The sequence below is a fragment of the Saccopteryx bilineata genome, chromosome 3, assembly GCF_036850765.1.
Source record: "Saccopteryx bilineata isolate mSacBil1 chromosome 3, mSacBil1_pri_phased_curated, whole genome shotgun sequence".
In the NCBI taxonomy this organism is placed as follows: Eukaryota; Metazoa; Chordata; class Mammalia; order Chiroptera; family Emballonuridae; genus Saccopteryx; species Saccopteryx bilineata.
The window spans coordinates 3,876,868-3,898,209 of record NC_089492.1 but is presented as its reverse complement, the minus strand read 5'-3'; the positions used below and the strand labels follow the sequence as shown (position 1 = coordinate 3,898,209).

At 59.4% G+C, this 21,342-nt stretch overlaps 1 protein-coding gene across 1 annotated transcript in view; it reads right to left on the bottom strand.

The window, feature by feature from the left end:
- The window catches only part of COL22A1 (collagen type XXII alpha 1 chain), a gene marked incomplete at its 5' end in the record, with an annotated part of 208,790 nt that overhangs the window by 56,119 nt on the left and 131,329 nt on the right, over window positions 1-21,342 (bottom strand). Inside the window, 8 exons of the mRNA XM_066266381.1 lie at window positions 7,075-7,152; window positions 11,494-11,538; window positions 12,243-12,347; window positions 14,794-14,847; window positions 15,988-16,041; window positions 17,291-17,344; window positions 19,258-19,311; window positions 19,567-19,620. Of these exons, the coding sequence (XP_066122478.1) occupies window positions 7,075-7,152; window positions 11,494-11,538; window positions 12,243-12,347; window positions 14,794-14,847; window positions 15,988-16,041; window positions 17,291-17,344; window positions 19,258-19,311; window positions 19,567-19,620 (498 nt within the window). The remainder of the gene's footprint in view (window positions 1-7,074; window positions 7,153-11,493; window positions 11,539-12,242; window positions 12,348-14,793; window positions 14,848-15,987; window positions 16,042-17,290; window positions 17,345-19,257; window positions 19,312-19,566; window positions 19,621-21,342) is intronic.

Here is a 21,342-nt window from a genome sequence, read left to right as displayed (position 1 = left end):
GTGTTAAAACATCAAATGGGTTTAAATCTATGAGTGCAAAATTATTCATACAAAACAAAAACACCTAGTTCACTATTGTCACAAGCTGCTGGGAAACCGAGTCACTGTTTGGAAACAAGGAAAGGGGGAGGCTGGAGAATCTGTACCCTGCCTTCTGTGGGGTTCACACCACCGGTGTCCACGTTGTGAACGGGTCGGCGCTCCCCCACATGGAAGGGTTCTAGTGAACGTATTTTACAAACGGACAGAACCAGAATAGCGCCCATGGCAACCCTTGATGTGTGAACTGCCTTAAGTGTTGGACATCGAGGGCTGGGACTATCCCAGGTGAGGCCAGCAGACAGCCATGCCTCCTAAGGGGGGGGGGGACGCACGAACTGTGGGGTCCGCCCTACCAAAAACATCAAGACTGAGTCTGACGGAGCCCCTGGGCCCGATGCCAACGCACAGAAAATACGGGGCAGAGCAGTGCGTTAAACCATTAAATCAGCCAATGGGATCAAACCAGGAGCTCAGGAGATCAGAACAGAAATCTTGCTCCATCAGTGTAAAAATATTGCAAAATGAAAAAGAAAAGCATGAAGGGAAAAATCTATGAATCTATAAATTTACATATATATAGGTTTATACTTTGATTCTGTTATATAAACATACAGATTTATATTAATGAAAGAATTAAAAAAAATCAACCAGTTGCATTTTACTCTATTGGGATATTGATCCAAACAAGAGCAAAGTGCAGAAGCACGGCCTTTGTGGCATAAATGGAAACTCGAACACGGACAGGCTATTTGATCGGGTTATAGAATCATTTTCAGGAGGGTGGCTGTGAAATTGGGGTTCCACTGAAAACCCTTACCTTTTACTAATACATGCTGAAGTAGTTACAGCTGAAGTGATACGTGTCTGGGGTTTACTCCAAAATGAAGGGCAGCGGGGTGGGGGGGAGGAGGAAGCGCTGACCCCTGGGCAGGAACCCTGGTTGTCGAAGCGGAGTGTGGCTGCCTGGGCTTCTCTTAATTAACTAGATGCCTACTTCTGGTATACCCGGCGTTCTCCAATATAGGATAGGATAGGATAGGATAGGGTAGAATAGAATAGGATAGGATAGAATAGAATAGAATAGAACAGAATGCAACTTTCTCATATACATGTACAGCACACATGCACACACACAGCATACGCGCATGACGCATGCACACATATAAAGACATACATGCTTATACCGCACACACCGGCACTGTGAGCACTTCTGCTCTTTGCTGACAATGACAGCGAGTGAACACTCACAGGAGTGAGGGCCCTGGGGGCTCTGAAGAGGCTCAGCTCTCCTTTCTCTGCTATAACGTCCTGTAAAATCAGTTTCCCTTCCTTAAAGGTTGATCACCTCCCCACCCCCCATAGACTGGTACCTGACAACACGGTGAGTTTTATTCTCTACTGCCTTTTATCTGCCTGGTGGGTGCTGAGTGTCAAGCTCCGCGGGGGGGCTCAGGGGCGGCCGACGGCAGGACGCGGAGCCGCCCCCATGGAGTGATGGAGGCGTGAGGAAAATGCCCTGTGGTAGCCGACAGGACCGATGGGTCAAGGCTGACATGCCAGACCTGCTGGCTCGGTCTGAAGCCTGGGGCGCCGTCACCCCGAGGGGGCCGGGTGGGAAGCAGTTTGGGGGACGGTGGCCTTCACAGGAAGGGATAGGGCAAGGACACGCCTGCAGAAGTTCAGGCAGGTGTCCATTCTCTGACACCTGGAGTGCCAGGCAGCTGCGTCTGGGTGAGCAGGGCTGCGGTGCCCTTGGGGACAGCGGCCTCCGAGGTTCCTGAGCAGGTGACGGGCAGTCAGGCCCAGGCCCTGGTTGGTGTGGAGGAGGGACTAGACAGGGGTCTCAAACTCGCGGCCCGCCGAATAATTTTGTGCAGCCTGCAGACTAATCCACGAAGTTCAAAATTATTTTGGATAAAATTAAGTAAGCCTAGGGGCCTACTTGTATTTGCCGAACGGCTGTGATCTTGCTCTGCGGCCCACATGCTGAGTTGAGTTTGAGACCCCTGGACTAGACAGAAGAGAGCAGGTTCTGAGGTCAGGTGGGGAGACCAGGTGGAGAGGCCAAGTGGGAGACCAGGTGGGAGACCAGGTAAGAGACCAGGTGGGAGACCAGGTAAGAGACCAGGTGGGATACCAGGTGGGAGACCAGGTGGGAGTCCAGGTGGGAGACCAGGTGGGAGACCAGGTAAGAGACCAGGTGGGATACCAGGTGGGAGACCAGGTGGGAGTCCAGGTGGGAGACCAAGTGGGAGTCCAGGTAAGAGACCAGGTGGGAGACCAGGTGGGAGACCAGGTAAGAGACCAGGTGGGGAGACCAGGTGGGGAGTCCAGGTAAGAGACCAGGTGGGGAGTCCAGGTGGGGAGTCCAGGTGGGAGTCCAGGTGGGGAGTGCAGGTAGAGAGGCCAGTGGGCGACCAGGTGGGAGACCAGGTAAGAGACCAGGTGGGGAGACCAGCTGGGGAGTCCAGGTAAGAGACCAGGTGGGAGACCAGGTGGGGAGTCCAGGTGGGAAGTCTAGGTGGGGAGTGCAGGTGGAGAGGCCAGGTGGGCGACCAGGTGGGCGACCAGGTGGGCGACCAGGTGGGAGACCAGGTGGGAGACCAGGTGGGAGTCCAGGTGGGAGACCAGGTGGGAGACCAGGTGGGGAGTCCAGGTGAGGATACCAGGTGGGGAGTCCAGGTGGAGAGACCAGGTAGGAGTCCAGGTGGGAGACCAGGTGGGGAGACTAGGTGGGGAGACCAGGTGGGGAGTCCAGGTGAGAGTCCAGGTGGGGGGGGGCAGTAGGAGAACTTGCTGGGACTTGATCATGGGAAAACTGACATGTAGAGGTGGGGCGGAGTCCTGCGCAGTCAGAGGGAATCCACCCTGCAGCCCTGAAGCCCCCAGCAGGTGCAGTGAACTCATCAGCACTTCGATCTGCCTCTGGCCAGGGCGGGGTCATTGTTAAGCATTTCAGACCTTGCTAAAGGCAGATAAGAAGCAATCTGAAGATTAAAGGAGTTTTCTGCTAAAGTCTTGGAGCTAGAGGCCAGAACCCCAACCACTGCCCCCACCCATCCTCCCACTGGAGATGGTACGGAGGTCAGCAGAGAAGCCCCGGCTCCCCTCCTGGAGTCCGCACAGCTCCTGGATGCCAAAGCCCTTGGGCATCCAGCCACGGGAGGAAGGACAGGAGAGCTCACAGGACCGGATCCGGGTTTACTGTGAGCACTTCACAGAGTCAAGTACCCTGCTCCTCCGGCCGAAGCCACAGACGAGGTGATGCAGGAAGGACGCTGGTTTTGGAGGGTGTGGGAAGTACCCCGCATCCTGGCCCTGGCCTAGCTGTGTGACCTTGGCCAAGTCACTTCGCCTCTGAACCTCAGCTTGATTCCCTGGAAAACAGCCTCGTAGCAGACACCCTCAGGGGCCCTGGCTAAACGTCCTGGACACGGGGTGGCCTGGCACCTCCCTGCTGCAGGCGTCTGTCCTAGGGGCCTGCTGCAGCCGAAGGAGGGTATTGGCCCAAGCACAGTGCAAGCTCGGACGTCCTGGGAGTCAGTTCCGCAGGGTGCAGCCATCAGCCAATGACCAGCAGGGCTGGAGCCCCATGCGGCTCAGTCGCCCTTCCGCAGGACAGCCCTCAACTGCCCCTCCAGGCCGGCGGTGAGTGGAGACGCCGCAGCTGCCACAGCAGAACTCACGCGTCAGCACACCCTCTCTTCCCTCCTGTTCCCTCCCCGTCCTCCCTGAGTGGGGATCTCTGCACTCACTCCCCCAGCGCACCCCTTGCCCTGAATCCTGTCCCCGGAGGTGCTCCTGCAGAGCCGAGACCTTCGCAGAACAGTGGGCCAGCTTCCACAGGACCGAGGGCTGACGTGGACCAGACAGAGACCTCCTGGCAAACGGCAGTGCTCCCGGAAAGGGGGCGACTGAGTCTCCGGGAACTCATACCCCCGTCATCACCTTCTTCACCTTCTCCACACACCCGTCCCCAAACCATCCACACAGATATCCAGGCCATTCGGAGCTTGTGGCCCAAGACAGGAGTTATGAAAGTTCAATAAGCTCCACCCACCACGGAAGCTCCCCATCAAGACGAAGTGGGGGACAGACACTACAGAGCTGATGAACAGCCTCCTGGCTGGACGCTGCCCATTACTTTTTGGGTGGAATCACTTAGGCAGGAACATATATGAAGGGTGATGTTAGCTGGCCCTGAGCTGGGGGGGGGGGGTGAGTTGTGTCCACCCGTTACCTGGCTTTCTACTTAAGGGCTTGATCTGGTGACCCCCGAGGGAGCACACTGGGACGCGCAGGGACGCTGAGTGATGGAGGGGAAACACCCTGGGTGCCGTGCCTCAGTTTCCCTCACGGTCAGCGCTCTGCACTAAGGGGCTAATTCCCGGGATTCCGAATCCCAGCCACTGCCCGTCCAGACCTCGCTAAGGAGGGCCTCCCAGGGAACAATGTCTGAACGCCTGCGTTTCTTCACCACCTCTGTTCCTTCCAGGGACCCAAAGACCGAGGAAAACAGCCAAGGGCAAGAGATCAAGTGGACGTGAGGAGGCGGAGGGCTTGTTCATCAGAAATTCCAGCTGAGGATTTCTTCTGAGAACGACAGACCAAAACTTGACATTTCCGAGGGGGTCCCACAGACCCGCTCCCCTGGTTTCCAGGGACCTTTAGGAAGGGACAGGGCCACTGGGTCCCCCCTTGCAAGGGGAGGGGCAGAAGGGAGGTGACCATTTCCGGTGGGGAGGAGGAGAGTGCCGGGGAGAGGGGCAGGCCCAGGACGTGAAAGGCCACAGAGGGGAGGTGGTCATTTCCGGTGTGGGGAGGAGGGGAATGTCGGGGAGAGGGGCAGCCCAGGACGTGAAAGGCCACAGAGGGGGGGGTGGTCATTTCCGGTGGGGAGGAGGGGAATGTCGGGGAGAGGGACAGGCCCAGGACGTGAAAGGCCACAGAGGGGGGGTGGTCATTTCCGGTGGGGAGGAGGGGAATGTCGGGGAGAGGGGCAGGCCCAGGACATGAGAAGATTGCAGAGGGGGGGTGGTCATTTCCGGTGGGGGGGGAGGAGGGGAATGTCGGGGAGAGGGGCAGGCCCAGGACATGAGAAGACCCCAGAGGGGGGGTGGTCATTTCTGGTGGGGGGGAGGGGAATATCGGGGAGAGGGGCAGCCCAGGACATGAGAAGACCCCAGAGGGGAAGAGGAGGGGACGGGACTTGTGCTTGTTTGTCTGACGAGTGATACTCTGGGTGACAAGTTAGAGTCCCCTAGCCAGTTCTCCGGGGGACCAATGCAGAACGGCATTGCTTTAACTGCTCCTGGTTGAGGTCCGCATTTCCTGCGAGCGAAACCGAGCGGAAACCGGCCAGGTGCTGCTCTGGGTCATGACACCCAGGTCACGGCGACCAGGGGCCACATTCTATCGTGCGTCTGGGTGGGAGTGGAGTCTAGCAGTGGCACGAGGAGTGGTCTGGGTGCGGTGAGGCTCAGCGGCTGGGAGCTCGGGCTCCTTCTAGATAAGTCAGACAGGTGTGGGGACTCAGCGTGAGCATCTCCCTAAAACTCTAACACTACAGCGCACCCTCAGCGTGATGGTGTTTGGAGGTGGGGGCCTCTAGGGGGTGGCGAGGTCCCAGGAGTGAAATGCGTGCGTGACGGGAGTTGGCACTGGGACAGAAGGGACCGCAGCGGCTCCCAGCTCTTCTAAGACGTGAGGACACAGAAAAGACCATCGTCTACGTCTACGGACCAGGAAGAGGGGCACAGACCCCGATTCTGCCGGCACCTTGGCCTTGGACTTCTGGCCTCTTGAACTGGGAGAAACAAATGCTGTTTACAAGCCACCTGTCCCGGTATTTTTGTTACAGCCGCCCCAGTGGACCGAGACAACCGGACTGTCAGGAAAAAAGCCAATGCCATTATAAGGGGCATCTGTAAGGTGTCTGTGTCTTGAGCCAAGGAGAGACCAAACAGGAGGAGATAAAACCCCAGGACTGAACCCCGGCCATCAATTCTGAAGGTTACCCCTCCGTTACAGGGTAGGGAGGGGGGAGGGGGGGCAAAGGGAAGAGTTAGGGGCGATGGGAGGAGAGGAGAACACTGAGACCGTAATTCTAAATGTCTCTTCTCTGTGCAGACGACAGTCTAGACCTCAGCTCTAGATATTATACTAGCTTCAAAGAAGTCTAGAGCAGAAATTTTCAACTGGTCAGGGATAGAGACCACTTTTTCCCTTAAACTGTGAAATAAACAAAAGAATGATAGCAGCAACACCAACAACAGCCATCCGGTGTGAACGAGGCCAAATTATATCTACTTTTTTTTTTTTTTTTTTTTGTCAGATCAGCAAGCAATGATTTTCTGGTGTGCTGCAGAATTTTGGTAATTGGATTTTTGTGTGCTGTGAGAAGAAAAAGGTTGGAAGTTGCTGCTCTGGGGTGGAGGCCGGTTGAAGATATTGACAGCCATATCCAACTTGGACGGGGTTCTGGAAGGCATTGATCTCGATGACCCCTGGTCACTCAAAGATTTTACGTTCGCTGAAATCATCACCTCTCCGAACTCTGACGCGAGTTACTCATCCATCCTAACCACCAGTGTGAGGCCAGGCATAGATTTCACCCGGGGGTCAGACTAACACCTTTCCTGGTGGCATCATGCCCTCCCCTGGGTACTAACTGGAGGAAGGGGGCAACGACCTCGTTCAGGCCTGGAACACAAGCAAGCATGCTCTTCCCGCCACATCACGCCCCACCCCCACCAACGTCTCACTGGCGGTCACTCGGTTTTTGCCAAGCTTGTCCCACATCTTTTTAAAAAATGCGTTTTGTTTTCTCCTCTTTGAAGTAGACAAATCTCGGTCTCCCCAAAAGCCTAATGCCCACTGACAGTGACAGTGGACACACCCCGGGACCAGTGACCCCTGCCAGGCTGGCTGGGACAGGAGTGCCCGCAGGAAGGTCCCGGGTCCACCTGGGGGCCAGCAGGGACCGGCCGGGTGGACCCTGAGCTAGGAAGTGCGAGAGGAACAAGGACTCACAGGAGGGCCGGGCACCCCAATGCCCGGGTCGCCACGGCTGCCGGGAGAGCCAGGGATCCCTGGTGCGCCTCGGTCCCCCTAGAAAGAGAAAGTGAAATCCAGAGGTCAGTTTTGGGGAGGAGAGGGTGAAGGTTCAAAGGCTCCCGCGTTTCTCACTGTCCGAGGGCAGACCACCGGCCCCTCCCAGAGCCAGCGCTGCAGCCACCGTCCAGCCCCCGCCCACGGGCACAGGCCACGACCGTGACCACGAGCTCCTTCAAGGCTGACCACGCCCCGACCTCACTCCAACGTGGTTAAAACACTGTGACCCCTCCGTGTGACCACAGCTTCCAATCTCGCTGTGCTTTCTCCAGACCTCACCATGTCCCCAGCCTGACCACACCCCAGCTTGGACCCTGTACCCACATGTCAGCTCAGTTCCTGTATCGCCAATAAACTGAACTCATCAATTCCCTGATAATGTGCCCTGGGGCTCTCTTCTGTGGGAGGGCAAGGGTGAGCGAGTTCTAACCTTTGCCTTCACGCTCAGAGGTTCATAGTGTGGGTGTCAGTACTGGCTTCCACACGGATTCACTGTCGACTAAAGGTTGTGACAAGTTCTGTGAGCTTTAGTCCCTTTACTGACAAAGGGTGGGGAGTGGAGGAGCTGCCGTGGACGCAGGTGTCTGGCCCCTTTAATGAGAGCCTGCAGCCAGAGTGCCCGCAAGGTGCCTGGCCCCGCCCTCCACCTCGGGGCCAGCCAGCGGAGGTGCCTGTGTGTGGCTGTGCTCAGGCGCCTGTCAATCTGGACTTTGATAGGAAGAGAAAAGAGGGGAAAGGAAGAGAGAAAGGGAAGGAAAGGTGTTTGCCATTGCCTGGAGAAGGAAGCTGAGACAGGTGTACCCTCTTTCCCACCGTTTCAAAGGCGATCACTGCACCTCAGGGGGCGGCCAGACCCCGCTGTTCTGACCCAGGCTGTTCTCCGGCTTGAGTCAGCCCACGTGGCGTGGGTAGCGACACGTTTCCGGGGTGGCCGTGCTCATGCGCTGTATGGCGGTGAGGGCCGCCGCGCACACCACGGGGAGTGTCGTCCGCACGCACACATGTCGGCTACCCTTTCAAATCCCAAAGGAAATGGAACCGGAACACCGCGGCCCCCGCAGTTCTGAGTGAGAGGCTGAGCAGCTGTGCTCGCCCAGCTGACCTGCAGCCATGCCTCCCACTGCACGGCAGGCGGCCTTGTGGGAGCCCCTGGCCTCCCCGGGACGGGATCAGTTGTACCATAGATGGGAAGCGTCCTAGGAGGTCACAGGGAGGGCCAATGAGGTAACGGGCCAGAGGTGGGTTTCAGGCAGGCCCTGCCATTGCTAGGCAACTCTTGGCTTTATTAAGATTTATGTTCTTAAGCATGAAAAAAAACCCCGTGAATAATGAGTTTGTCCTCCAGGCCCACGGGCGCCCTGCCTCATGAGCAGGACAGCACCCCTCTGCACCGCCCTCAGCTCTGCCCAATCCCCTCCTGAAACTCTCTTCCAGGTCCCAGATGGTGCCTGCTGTTTCTTTAGAATATAGAGTGTGACTTGCCAGGGGGAACATGGCGTGCTTGGGACGCAGGGAAATCTGCCCTGACGCAGGGAAGACAGGGAGAGGGGCGGGTCAAGGAAGACGGGGAGAGGGGCGGGTCGAGGAAGATGAGGAGAGGGGCGGGTCAAGGAGCGAGGAGGTGCAGGGGGAGGTGCCATGGGCGCGGTCAGGGCTTCTGACCCGACCCGACCCACTGGCGGAGGGTCAGGCGGGACGACCTGAGGCCGGCAGGCGGGTGGCTCTGGGTCCAGTCTCGGGACTGTCAAGCTGGTTCTGCAAGCTTGGGAAAACCCATACCCTCTCCACGCCTTCGGACCCTCATCACTTGGGGGGGGAAATAGAACATTCTCCCAAAGTCCCCTGAATCTCAAAAAAGACTCATTTTTTAAAAAATAAGAGACTGTGTAATATTGGGTATGACAGGCATATTGTCACCATTTCAGCAGCAGGGTTAGAGGTCAGGGACTGAACTAAACGCACAGGAACCAGACCAACCTGTCTCCCTTTGCACCTCGGGTTCTCTTCAAAGGATTTAATGGGCCCTGGCCAGCTGGCTCAGCGGTAGAGCCTCGGCCTGGCGTGCAGGAGTCCCAGGTTCAATTCCCGGCCAGGGCACACAGGAGGGGCGCCCATCTGCTTCTCCACCCCTCCCCCCTCCTTCCTCTCTGTCTCTCTCTTCCCCTCCCTCAGCCAAGGCTCCATTGGAGCAAAGATGGCCCGGGCGCTGGGGATGGCTCTGTGGCCTCTGCCCCAGGTGCTAGAATGGCTCTGGTGGCAACAGAGCGACGCCCCAGATGGCAGAGCATCGCCCCCTGGTGGGCGTGCCCGGCGGATCCCGGTCGGGTGCATATGGGAGTCTGTCTGCGTCCCTGCTTCTCACTTTGGAAAAATACAAAAGAGAAAAAAATCTAATGGAGGATTTAATGGAGGTTTTCTCACGGCAATGTCGGGTTCTAGCTAGGCGCCCCTTCTTCCCAAGGCTGCCTCATGCTGATGAGCTAAACCACACCTGCCACCATGTTTATATTCCCCTGAGCCATCTGTTTAGCCCCTGCTCCCCGACGCGCCCGTTCCCCTGAGAGAGCGCCCCCCGCCGCACAGGCGCCGAGCTGCCAAACACCCAGCCCTCCGCTGAGACCGCCCTCACTGCCCGTTTCCACACACCTCCGCCCGCCCTCCTCCCTGTCCTCCTGCTGGTATTTGCGGTATCTTCATTACCCTTCACACACTGCCCTCCCGTTCCGTCTGCCTGGCCCTCCGACTTCAAGTAGGAATGGTCCCTTCATTCATGTATCCACTAACTCACCAAACACCCGTCAAGTCCCTGACACTCCTCCGAGACGCCATGCTGGGCACACCGTCTGTACACCTGTGCATCCACAGTGCCCAGGGCAGGGCCCGGCATAAGGCACAGCCTTGAAGAACCGTTTCCTGGAGGCCACAATAAATGAACCTATGCTCACTCACCTTTGGCTGGGCTACTAAGTTCTGCCTTTGACCACAATCCGCTCTTTGCCGAGGAGGAGATGGGATAGACAGGCACCCCCCAGCCCAGCTCGAACTTCGACCCCCTGAGACTGACAGCTCCCTCCTGCGGGTGGTCTGGCCCCTCTGCAAGTGTGTGGCCCGCGGTCATGCTCACACCTCCCCAGGCAACTACACCCCACAGCTTAATGGACTGAAATGGTTAGAAAGCAGCCCCAAGAAAGAACAAAGGGCCTTCATGCTGTGTCACCAAGAGCAAAGAGGCTCACGGTTAAGAAAAAATGGCAGCGCGGGAGGCAGGATGGGCGATGCGGACGTTAGCATCCCTTTCTGCTGCGGACACCCTGGGCCAGGGCAGCAGCGTCCGGGCAGAAAGCGTGTGAGGAGGGTGGGTTGGCAGAAGGAGAACGGCATTTACTGAGCACAGGGGCGTGCCCGTCAGCCCGCTGGGGGGTTACACCCTTACACGGAAAAGGAACAGAGGGTCAGAAAGAAAGAGCCTCAAAGTGGGCAGTCTGCTGGGCAGCGGAGCTGGGATCCTAACCCAGGTCTGTGTGAAGGTGAAGCCTGTTCAGTTCTGGACACAGGAGGGAAGGAGGCGTCTGTGCGTCTCCCTGCCGTTGTCAGTAAGGAGGACAGGCTGAAACAGACAGACCCCTCCTCAATTCCCCCAGAGCTTTCGTCAGCACCAGGGACAGCAGCCGGGCAGGCACAAGCCGGCACTCTCTGGTCCCTCCCTCCCTCTCTCACTCCCTTCTCCACCCTCCTACCCCCCCTTGATCTCCCCATTCTCCACCTAAAGACCTCTCCGAATCCCAGCTTACCTTCCCAATGCCGCCCGACTACTGAAACCACATCGTTTCCAAACCACATTCTAATTTACAAATGCAACGGGTCACCTGTGTACACATCTCACATTTTAAATAGGACAAGGCCTCCCTCTGGCCAAAGAAACAGCATGATTGAACCTGGGTCCCCCGGAGATGAACCTGACTGGTCAACTGCACCCCAGGCTCTCTGCACCCCTCACCCCGAGGCGACCCCCCTAAGCTTCAGTGGTGCCCCCACCCATTCAGCATGTTGAGCACCTGAAATGTGAGGATCATCTTTGACCACAATTCAACTAATAATGCAAAGACCTAGTGCTCCGCCAGCTGAAAGCCTGTGCAAGTCCATTCAGTCATCAAATATTCATAAAGCTCCCCTGTGGGCGAGGACCTCAAAACCACAGAGTCAGGGGGCCTTTCATCAAGAGGGGTGTGAGGAGCGGAGGGACGTGGAGGTGGAGGGAGGTGACCAGGGATGCTTACAGTGAAATTCTACAAAGTCTCCTTCTAAGCAACCCACAGGCTGGTTCGGATAAACACGTACCTTTGTTCCGAGAGGCCCGGGTAAGCCAGGTGGTCCACGAAGCCCCTGGGGAGAGGAAGGATGGTCATGGAGCGGAAGTGAGTTCTTGCCCAACCACGACCCCCCAGCTGTGCACCCTGCTGTCTGCACAGAGGAAACAGCCTGTGTTTGAACCACAAGGCCCTGGGATGGAACTCCTGACTCCGCCCCTGGCCGCTGCTGTGTGACTTTGCACTCATCCCTCGGTCTCTCTGACTCTGCTCTCCCACCGAAGACCCTGCGTCCCTCCGTGGGCTCCTGTATGTGAGGGCGAGGCCAGGCTCAGAGCAGGGCTCCCTGCTGCCAAGGCCCGACCTCCTCCTCCTTCACCTATCAAGACTTGGGGAACCCCGGGGGATGTTGTCTTCATGTTCAGGCTGGAGGGTCTCGCAAACGCTACTCGGCACATGGACCCCGAAGCCCCTTCTCTGTGGGCACAACCACGACTGGCCCCAGCCATGCTTAGCTCTGCTGGACGCCCGTCTGGCTCTGTGTCCGGCACTGGCCCAGAGCCTGGCACACAGCAAGCCATCCACCCCGGCGACCTGCCACGCTGGCCTGCAGCACCAGAGGGCGCTGTTTCCCCACGCCACACCCCTTCCCAACCAGCCCAAGCCCACTGGCCAGGACTCACTTTCCGCAGAGTAGCCAGTGTATCCCTTCCCCTCCCCCTTTCCCTCCCTAAGTCTAGCCTGGCCGTCCTGGACGCAGACACTCTGCACCTGACTCACCGGCTCTCCATCCTTCCCTGACCCAGGAGGCCCGGGGAGCCCGGGAGCACCATGGTCACCTCTGGGCCCGGCTGGCCCTGGACTCCCTTCTTCCCCAGCTGCACCCTGGAAAGAAAAGTGACAGTTTGCAGGATCGGTGACATGCAGAGAGCCAGCTTTTCAATGGTGACCCGGCGAAGGGGGCTGAGAGGCTTCCTGCTGACCGGTGACAGGTTGTGCTGCATTCCCCCCAAAACCCAGACGCTGACGTCCTCGTCGCCACTACCTCAGTGTTGAACCAGGGACTTTTAATCAGGTTGACTTGAGGTCATAGTGCAGTAGAGTGACTGCTAATCCCGTACGAACGCGTGTCATAAGGAGGGGACACTTGGACACACAGAGGCACAAGGACAAAGTGAAGACAGGGAGAAGGCAGCCGTCAGTGCCCTGAGAGCTGGAAGAGGCCAGGAAGAGACCCCCCCTCCCAGCCCATGGGGAGCCAGCGGTCACGGAGGACGCCCGGACACGAACACGGCGGGAACGGTGACAATGCGCTCGTGCTGGTTATGGCACCCAGCTTGCGACCTCTGTCGGAGCTGCCGCAGCAAACACGTGACACGGGCCCAGGCACGCAGAGGACATCCGTGGCGTCCGTGTCCGGCCTCTCTCCCGGGCAGGAAGGCACCGGGGACTTCTCTTACGGGCCGTGTCCACTTCGTCCCGGACTCCCCGGAGAGCAGAGAGAGCTCCCGGCTCCCCCAGGATGCTCGGGTCTGACGAGGGGGCTGGGCATCGCGCTCGCTCCAGGCAGCTGCCCCCACCCTTCCAGACCACAAAGCCACCAGCCCCGTGTGGCGGCCCTGGCTGTGGAGCACCGGGCAGAACGGGCAGAACCGCGCGGGCCACAGGGACCGCTTTTCCCAGGCTCCCTCGGGCCTAAGCCTCAGTCCGCGTGTCCCCACCCGTCCCTGGTGGAGGAGAGGTGGGAGAGACGCAGCCAGGATGGACGACGCAAGCGAGGGAAGGACTCTCTCGGTGCGTGGGGCAGGGGACCTGCTCCCCTGAGCCTCAGGCCAGCCACGGACACACACACACACACACACACACACACACACCAAGCAGACACCGGTACCACTTTGCATTTGCACAGCCCCGGCCTTGGCCCTCAGCCTGGGCCTCCGCTCAGCCGAGGACGGGCGTTTGGCTCCCTCTAGAGGTGCAGTGTGCTAACTGCTCACTGATTTCCTCACCTTGGCTCAACGGACTAGAACTCAAAAAAAAACCCCTTCACATTTTGGTCGCCCCTTCTCGGCCGTCAGTGCCCTACTTGTCACATGCCCAGCGCGGAGCTCAGTCCTTCCGACACAGGTGGCAGAAGAAGCAAGGCAGAGCCGATGGTCAGAATATTCCCTCCCTCACTCAATCTGGGTCTCTGCTCTCGTTACTGCAGTCTAAGATGGTGTTATCTTTTTGTAAAAAAAATAGCACCTGCACCACTTAAGGTTATTGCTGAGCTTATAATCCGCTAAGGCGCCACAGTCCCAGGGTACTTCCCACAGGCCGGCTGCTCGTTTTCCTCCGCAATTAATCATCTTCCTCCCTGAGATAAGTCTTGTAAAATAGAGCCTTCTCCCTAGAGTACAACGTTTACCTCTATTCTTGTTAAATTTCATCAAAACAGAAAAAATGAAAAAATGATGACCCCTTTAAGGGTCCCAGGAGAAACAGACCAGAGACACGAGTGTGCCAGGAGGGGGCCTCCGCGGAGGACCCGTCAGAAGTTGAGGAGTTGCTGAGACCCCTGTCCATGGGTGTGGAGCCTGCTCGCTGGGGAGATGAGGACAGCAGACCTCCCCCACCCCCCTCACCTGCTCTCTGTGGGTCCCTGTGACACGTCACGTCCTCAGCTAATGGCTCACAACAATCCTCACAACCTGCAATCAGCACATTATTGTCCCATTTGACAGATGAGAAAATCCAAGTGCACAGAGGGCCCCTGAGGTCAAGGTTTCTCTAAGGTGGCACTGCTGACATTCAGGATGACTTGAGCTGGGGGGGGAGGGGCATGCCGTGGGGGTTTAGCAGACTCCTGGCCCCTCCCACAAGCTGCCTGTCACCAGCAGGTGTCAGAGACACTTCCTGAACAGCGAGGTCAGAGAAAAACGTGAAATGGAATTTCAAAGAGTGGTGGGTTCTCCCTCTCCGCCCCTGCGGTGTTGGTGTTTGGGGGACACCATGCCTCTCTTCTTCTTAATAAAGAAAGCTCTTTCTCAAGGCTTGGGGCATGCTCAAAACACGCAAAATTAGATGCACTGGGTTGAAAGAGAGAGGGAGTTTGAATCAGACAGAGCTTGCGATGGAGGGCAAATCCATTCGTCTCAGAGCCCCAGCCTCCCCATCTGCCAGGTGGGGACGCAGGGAGTCCCAGGCCTGTGGCAAGGGTCACGTGAGATGCTGCAGGGCCCCCGGCTCCTCCCCCGCGGAGAGTCCCTCTGAGCCCTGGGTCCCAACTCGGCCCACGCTTCTCAGAGACAGGCCAGAGGCCACGTGCCCAGACACCGCGCTGTCTTACCTTCTCGCCACGCTCCCCGTCTTTCCCGGGGGGGCCTCTGACCCCAGGGGCGCCCTGAAGAAAGAAAGGTTATTGGCAGGGTGGCCACCAGAGGAGGGTAACTCTGTCCCTGATACAAATTCCCCAGAGGCCTGGAGCTGTCCCCTCCCTGCCCACCGGAGCTGCCCATCCCGGTCTGTTCCCGTGCCCGTGCACATCAGAGCTCTGCGCACACAGACAAGGACCGCCTGACGCTCTGTCCCCCAGCTGCAGCTCCCAGAGGGCAGAGCAGGGCAGGGCAGGGCCTGGCTCAGAGGGGACACAGGCAGGACGAGGATGACCTGAGAACACAGGCTTATCAGAGACCTGCTGCAGCTGTGTGAACAGAGCCGGCCAGAGGTGGCCTTTGAGACAAGGCTCAGGGGCAGGTACCCCAGGGACGCGGGGAGGTGAGGGGAAGATAGCGGCTCCCTGCAGGGGCACCGGGTGGGAAACACCCTCAGAGGAGCCCCGCGTCGGGGAGCTGGTCTTTATACCCCAGCAGTCAGGGCTGCTGCTGGTGGACTAGTGGCCACGTGTCATGTTGGGGGACAACGTGGTCTCTAAAAGCCAGAGAAAACTCTCAGGCAAAGGAGTGTGGGCTCCTAGAAGTTGGTAGCACAAAGTATAGGGGTGTGTGGGGAGGGGCAGTTCAGGAAAGTCCGGTGGCTTCCACAGCACCACTCACAACCTGACTCAGCCTCCTGTGCCTCAGTTTCCTCCTGCGTAGAGGGGGCAATGACAGCATCCGCCTCCCAGGGGCGCGAGGATTTCAAGAGGGAACACGAGTGACGTGCTCAGAACAGAGCTTGGCCCGCAAGAGCGGCCAGGGCTTGTCCCCTAAGCAGCCGCAGTGACACTGGCAGAGGCTGGTGACTGAGTGAGACTGACCTCGGTCTACTGTAGGAGCACAGTTCTCTGCTGCCCTTGGGGAGATGCCACCGGGTGTTGTGCTGCACAAAGTGCGAAACCACCGTCTGCAGCGGAGCTCCGAGCTAGTGCATTAGCAGGGGGGGCGGGGGGGGGGGGCGCTCAGAGAGGCCGCGCCTGGGTGTGGGCGTCAGAACGGGGGAGAAGCCAGCGCCAGCCGCCTGCTCCATTGGAAGGTGAAAGACTGAGCCCCAAGAAGAGGCCTGCAGAGGCCTCCCAAGCCCACCCCTGCCCTTGATTACTCACCACACCTCCTGGGGGGCCGCTGGGACCAGGGGGACCCGCAGGTCCAGGAGCGCCCTGTTCAGAAGCGGCAGTTTAGACAGACCCGATGTACTGATTATAGCAGTTACCCCGGTCTCCAAACCCACCGGCACTCGAGGCCCCGGGAGCTGCTGGTACTACGTCTAACCTGAACTCTCCCTGCACGGGGAAGGGGAACCTCCTCCCGTCTGAGTGTCACAGCACCCCGACTCGCCAGGCCTCAGAGGGGCTTCAGTACTCGGGCAGAGGTGGGGAGAGGAGCAGGGCAGGGCTCTAGGAGGCCTCCCGGTGTGTGTGTGTGTGTGTGTGTGTGTGTGTGTCTTGGCTCTGACTGGCGAATCAGGGAAGACTTCCTGAAGGAAGTGGACTTGAACTCGACACTGAAGGCTGGGCACAGGCGCCAGGGGAGGAGACGTGGTGAAGGTACCCGGTGGGTCACCGCCCTGGAGCTGGAGGAAGCAGGGAGCTCTATACTGGAGGCTCCTCGTGTTTCTCCAGAGCCTCCTCGCCTGCACGGGGCTTCCTCTTCCCCCCAAGCAGCAGCTGGTCTGGGGCTGCCTCCACCAGCAAGGCAGAGTCTGCCACCTGCCCCTTCACTGTGACATCCACACTGGCCACTGCCCTTGGCTGACTCCGTTCCCACTCAGCCGTGTGCACGGAGGGCCTGGTCACGCCAGCGCATTATAGCTGACCGTCAGGCCTGTGGCCCCGGGTCTAATGAGACCTGCTGGGGGGCGGCCTGGTCCCGCCTCCCAAGGGGCAGCCCGAGCTCAGCACCACGAGACAGAACTCCAGTCGGCCCCTGGGGACAAGTGCCAACCCCACCGAGACTCTGGCCCCAGGAGGCCAGGCCGGAGCAGCAGCAGGAGCACCAGAGGCCCGTGCGTGGAGGCGTGTCCGTGCCCGCGTGCTCACGGCTGCGCCTGCGTCGGGAGTTTAGGCACGTGTGCATCGCAGTACGTGTGCCTCTGGACTTGAGAATGTGCGTGATGTGCACAGGAGCACATCTCTCAGAGCCTGTGAGTGGGTGCTGGTGACTCCGTGTGTGTCACTGTGTGCATGCAAGCGGGAGGTGGGCACACGGACAAAGCCCTGACCTGCGGGCAATGTGGAGGCCAGCGTCCCCGTGGTCTTTCTGCTCCAGAAGCTCCCAGACCTGGCCAGCCCCTCACCTGTGGACTGCACTTTCTCTGGTCCTTTCCCCCCAAGTTACCCAGAGCTGGGAGCCAAGGGTCCCTTCTGTGTGACCCCCCCATCCCGAAGAGGTAGGCAGGGCAGGACTCACGGGGGTTCCAGCTGGCCCGGGCACTCCGTGTGCGCCCTCCTGTCCCTTGGCACCCTGCACAGGAAGTAAAAGGGGAGGGACATTACAGGCAGCACTGTCCTCGTCCCCATGCAGGGACTCGGGGACACCTGCTCATCAGATTCAGGTGACCCAAACCACAGATGCAGGGAGCAGGGTCTGCAGGTACAGACGTCACCTCTCCGGGTCCTCCGCTGGCGCCTGGCGCTTATCCCCGCTTCCAACCCCGGGATGCAGGCGTCAACATGGCTGACACTTTGTGTAAGAACGGCTCAGAGGGCCTGACCAGGCGGTGGCGGAGTAGATAGAGCGTCGGACGGGGACGCAGAGACCAGTTTCGTAAGTCCAAGGTCACCGGCTTGAGTTGTGGGCTCATCCAGCTTGAGCACAGGGTCGCTGGTTTGAGCATGGGATCATAGACATGACCCCATGATTGCTGGCTTGAGCCCAAAGGTCGCTGGCTTGAAGCCCAAGGTCACTGGCTTGAGCAAGGGGTCACTCACTCTGCGGTAGCCCCCCCCTCAAGGCACATATGAGAAAGCAATCAATGAACTACTAAGGTGTCGCAGTGAAGAATTGATGTTTCTCATCTCTCTCCCTTCCTGTCTGTCCCTATCTGTCCCTCTCTCTGACTCTCCCTCTGTCTCTGTCAAAAAAAAGGGGGGCTCATAGGGACCACGGCCCAGGCACATGGCCAGCCAGTGGCCTTAGGGGCCTGAGCCCAAGCAGGCCACTTCCACTGGGACTCTACAGAACACCTGAACACCAGCCCAAGAAGCAGGCAGCTAAGAAGCCAAAGCCAAAAAAAATAACAACAAAATAAAAAGGCTAATGCATGTTGGGCATCCTTCAAACCAGAGCTGCCAGTCAGGGCTGGGAGGGGGCGGGGCTTCTGCACCTGAACTGTCTCAGGGAGTCAGGAGCCACCTGAGCCCAGAGCAGGCCGCCCCAAGGAGGCGGAGTCAGGGCAGGAAGGCCATGTGGCCAGAGCCAAACTCTCCTGAACCGACACATTGGTGACAGAGATGAACATCCCGGGGCCTGGGGCAGGACCCGCCCTGGAGGGCTGCATTTTGGGGCACTCTGGGTGGGCTTCTTCACCCCTGGGCATGGGGCTCAAGTCCCAGTACCGCTTGTGCCGCCCTCTCTGGTGGGTGCTCCTGAAAGGCAGGCCAGAGGGACCCAGGGAGGGACAGAGGCCAGGGAGGGACAGAGGGACCCAGGGAGGGACAGAGGGACCCCAGGGAGGGACAGAGGGACCCAGGGAGGGACAGAGGGACCCAAGGAGGGACAGAGGGACCCAGGGAGGGACAGAGAGACCCAGGGAGGGTCAGAGAGGCCAGAGAGGGACAGAGGGACCCAGGGAGGGACAGAGGGACCCAGGGAGGGGCAGAGGCCAGGGAGGGACAGAGGGACCCAGGGAGGGACAGAGGCCAGGGAGGGACAGAGGGACCCAGGGAGGGACAGAGGAATGGAGGGACAGAGGGACCCAGGGAGGGACAGAGGGACCCAGGGAGGGACAGAGGCCAGGGAGGGACAGAGGGACCCAGGGAGGGACAGAGGGACCCAGGGAGGGACAGAGGCCAGGGAGGGACAGAGGGACCCAGGGAGGGACAGAGGCCAGCGGGGACAGAGGCACCCCAGGGAGGGACAGAGGGACCCAGGGAGGGACAGAGGGACCCAGGGAGGGACAGAGGCCAGCGGGGACAGAGGCACCCCAGGGAGGGACAGAGGGACCCAGGCAGGGACAGAGGGACCCAGGGAGGGACAGAGGCCAGCGGGGACAGAGGCACCCCAGGGAGGGACAGAGGGACCCAGGGAGGGACAGAGGGACCCAGGGAGGGACAGAGGCACCCCAGGGAGGGACAGAGGCCAGCGGGGACAGAGGGACCCCGGGTTTGTGGGCTTTTCTGTGTCCGGGGCCACCTAGTGGGCGAGGGTCTTCTTACCGGCAGTCCAGGGAGTCCCGGAGGCCCCTGTTCTCCAGGATGGCCCTGCGGTCCCTGCAACAAAGCAAGCCACCCACAAACGAGGTCACCACCCTTGCTCTGTGCAGACGGGGTGGGGCGTGAACGTGAGCAGTGGGTATAAGCTGAGGTCCCCAGATAGGGGGGCGTCCTTAGGGCCCCGAGGGAGAAGGGACAAGAGGAGAACTACATTCGGTTCTGCTGGGCCCCTGTGGGCGGACTGCGCATTCGGACCTGCAGATGCTCGGCCCTTGGACACCCTGTTCTCAGGGGAGGGCCCGGGGCACTCACCGGCTCCCCAGGCACGCCGCGGTCCCCCTTCTCTCCTCTTGGTCCTTGCTCTCCCTGTCGGTGGAGAGGCACCAGGTAGAGCAATGTGCCCGCCCAACCACAGGCCTGGCCACAGGGCCCCGCCAGCCCCCAGTATGCACCTGCCCCCTGCCCCATCCAAAGCAGTCCCTCCCACTCCGCTCAGACTCTGACAAATCCTTACTCATCCTTCAGACCTCAGTTTAAGAATCACTTCTGCACCTGCACTGAACCTCAAACCCAGCCAAGACCTCTAGCCATGGACACGCAGACCAGGCCTGGGAGCACTGCTACACGTATCTGTGTGGTCACTCCTGTGCCCTCCAGCCACGAACACGCAGACCAGGCCCGGGAGCACTGCTACACGTATCTGTGTGGTCACTCCTGTGTCCTCCAGCCATGGACACACAGACCAGGCCCAGGAGCACTGCTACTCTTATCTGTGTGGTCACTCCTGTGCCCTCCAGCCATGGACACACAGATCAGGCCCGGGAGCACTGCTACTCATATCTGTGTGGTCACTCCTGTGTCCTCCAGCCATGGACACGCAGACCAGGCCCGGGAGCACTGCTACTCTTATCTGTGTGGTCACTCCTGTGCCCTCCAGCCATGGACACACAGATCAGGCCCGGGAGCACTGCTACTCATATCTGTGTGGTCACTCCTGTGTCCTCCAGCCATGGACACGCAGACCAGGCCCGGGAGCACTGCTACACGTATCTGTGTGGTCACTCCTGTGCCCTCCAGCCATGGACACACAGACCAGGCCCAGGAGCACTGCTACTCTTATCTGTGTGGTCACTCCTGTGCCCTCCAGCCATGGACACACAGATCAGGCCTGGGAGCACTGCTACTCATATCTGTGTGGTCACTCCTGTGTCCTCCAGCCATGGACACGCAGACCAGGCCCGGGAGCACTGCTACACGTATCTGTGGTCACTCCTGTGTCCCACAGCCACGGACACACAGACCAGGCCCGGGAGCACTGCTACACGTATCTGTGGTCACTCCTGTGCCCTCCAGCCATGGACACACAGACCAGGCCCGGGAGCACTGTTACACGTATCTGTGTGGTCACTCCTGTGTCCTCCAGCCACGGACACACAGACCAGGCCCGGGAGCACTGTTACACGTATCTGTGGTCACTCCTGTGTCCTCCAGCCACGGACACGCAGACCAGGCCCGGGAGCACTGCTACACGTATCTGTGGTCACTCCTGTGTCCTCCAGCCATGGACACGCAGACCAGGCCCGGGAGCACTGCTACACGTATCTGTGTGGTCACTCCTGTGTCCTCCAGCCACGACACACAGACCAGGCCCGGGAGCACTGTTACACGTATCTGTGGTCACTCCTGTGTCCTCCAGCCACGACACACAGACCAGGCCCGGGAGCACTGTTACACGTATCTGTGGTCACTCCTGTGCCCTCCAGCCACGGACACACAGACCAGGCCCGGGAGCACTGCTACACGTATCTGTGGTCACTCCTGTGCCCTCCAGCCACGGACACGCAGACCAGGCCCGGGAGCACTGCTACACGTATCTGTGGTCACTCCTGTGCCCTCCAGCCACGGACACGCAGACCAGGCCCGGGAGCACTGCTACACGTATCTGTGTGGTCACTCCTGTGCCCTCCAGCCACGGACACGCAGACCAGGCCCGGGAGCACTGCTACACGTATCTGTGTGGTCACTCCTGTGCCCTCCAGCCACGGACACGCAGACCAGGACCGGGAGCACTGCTACACGTATCTGTGG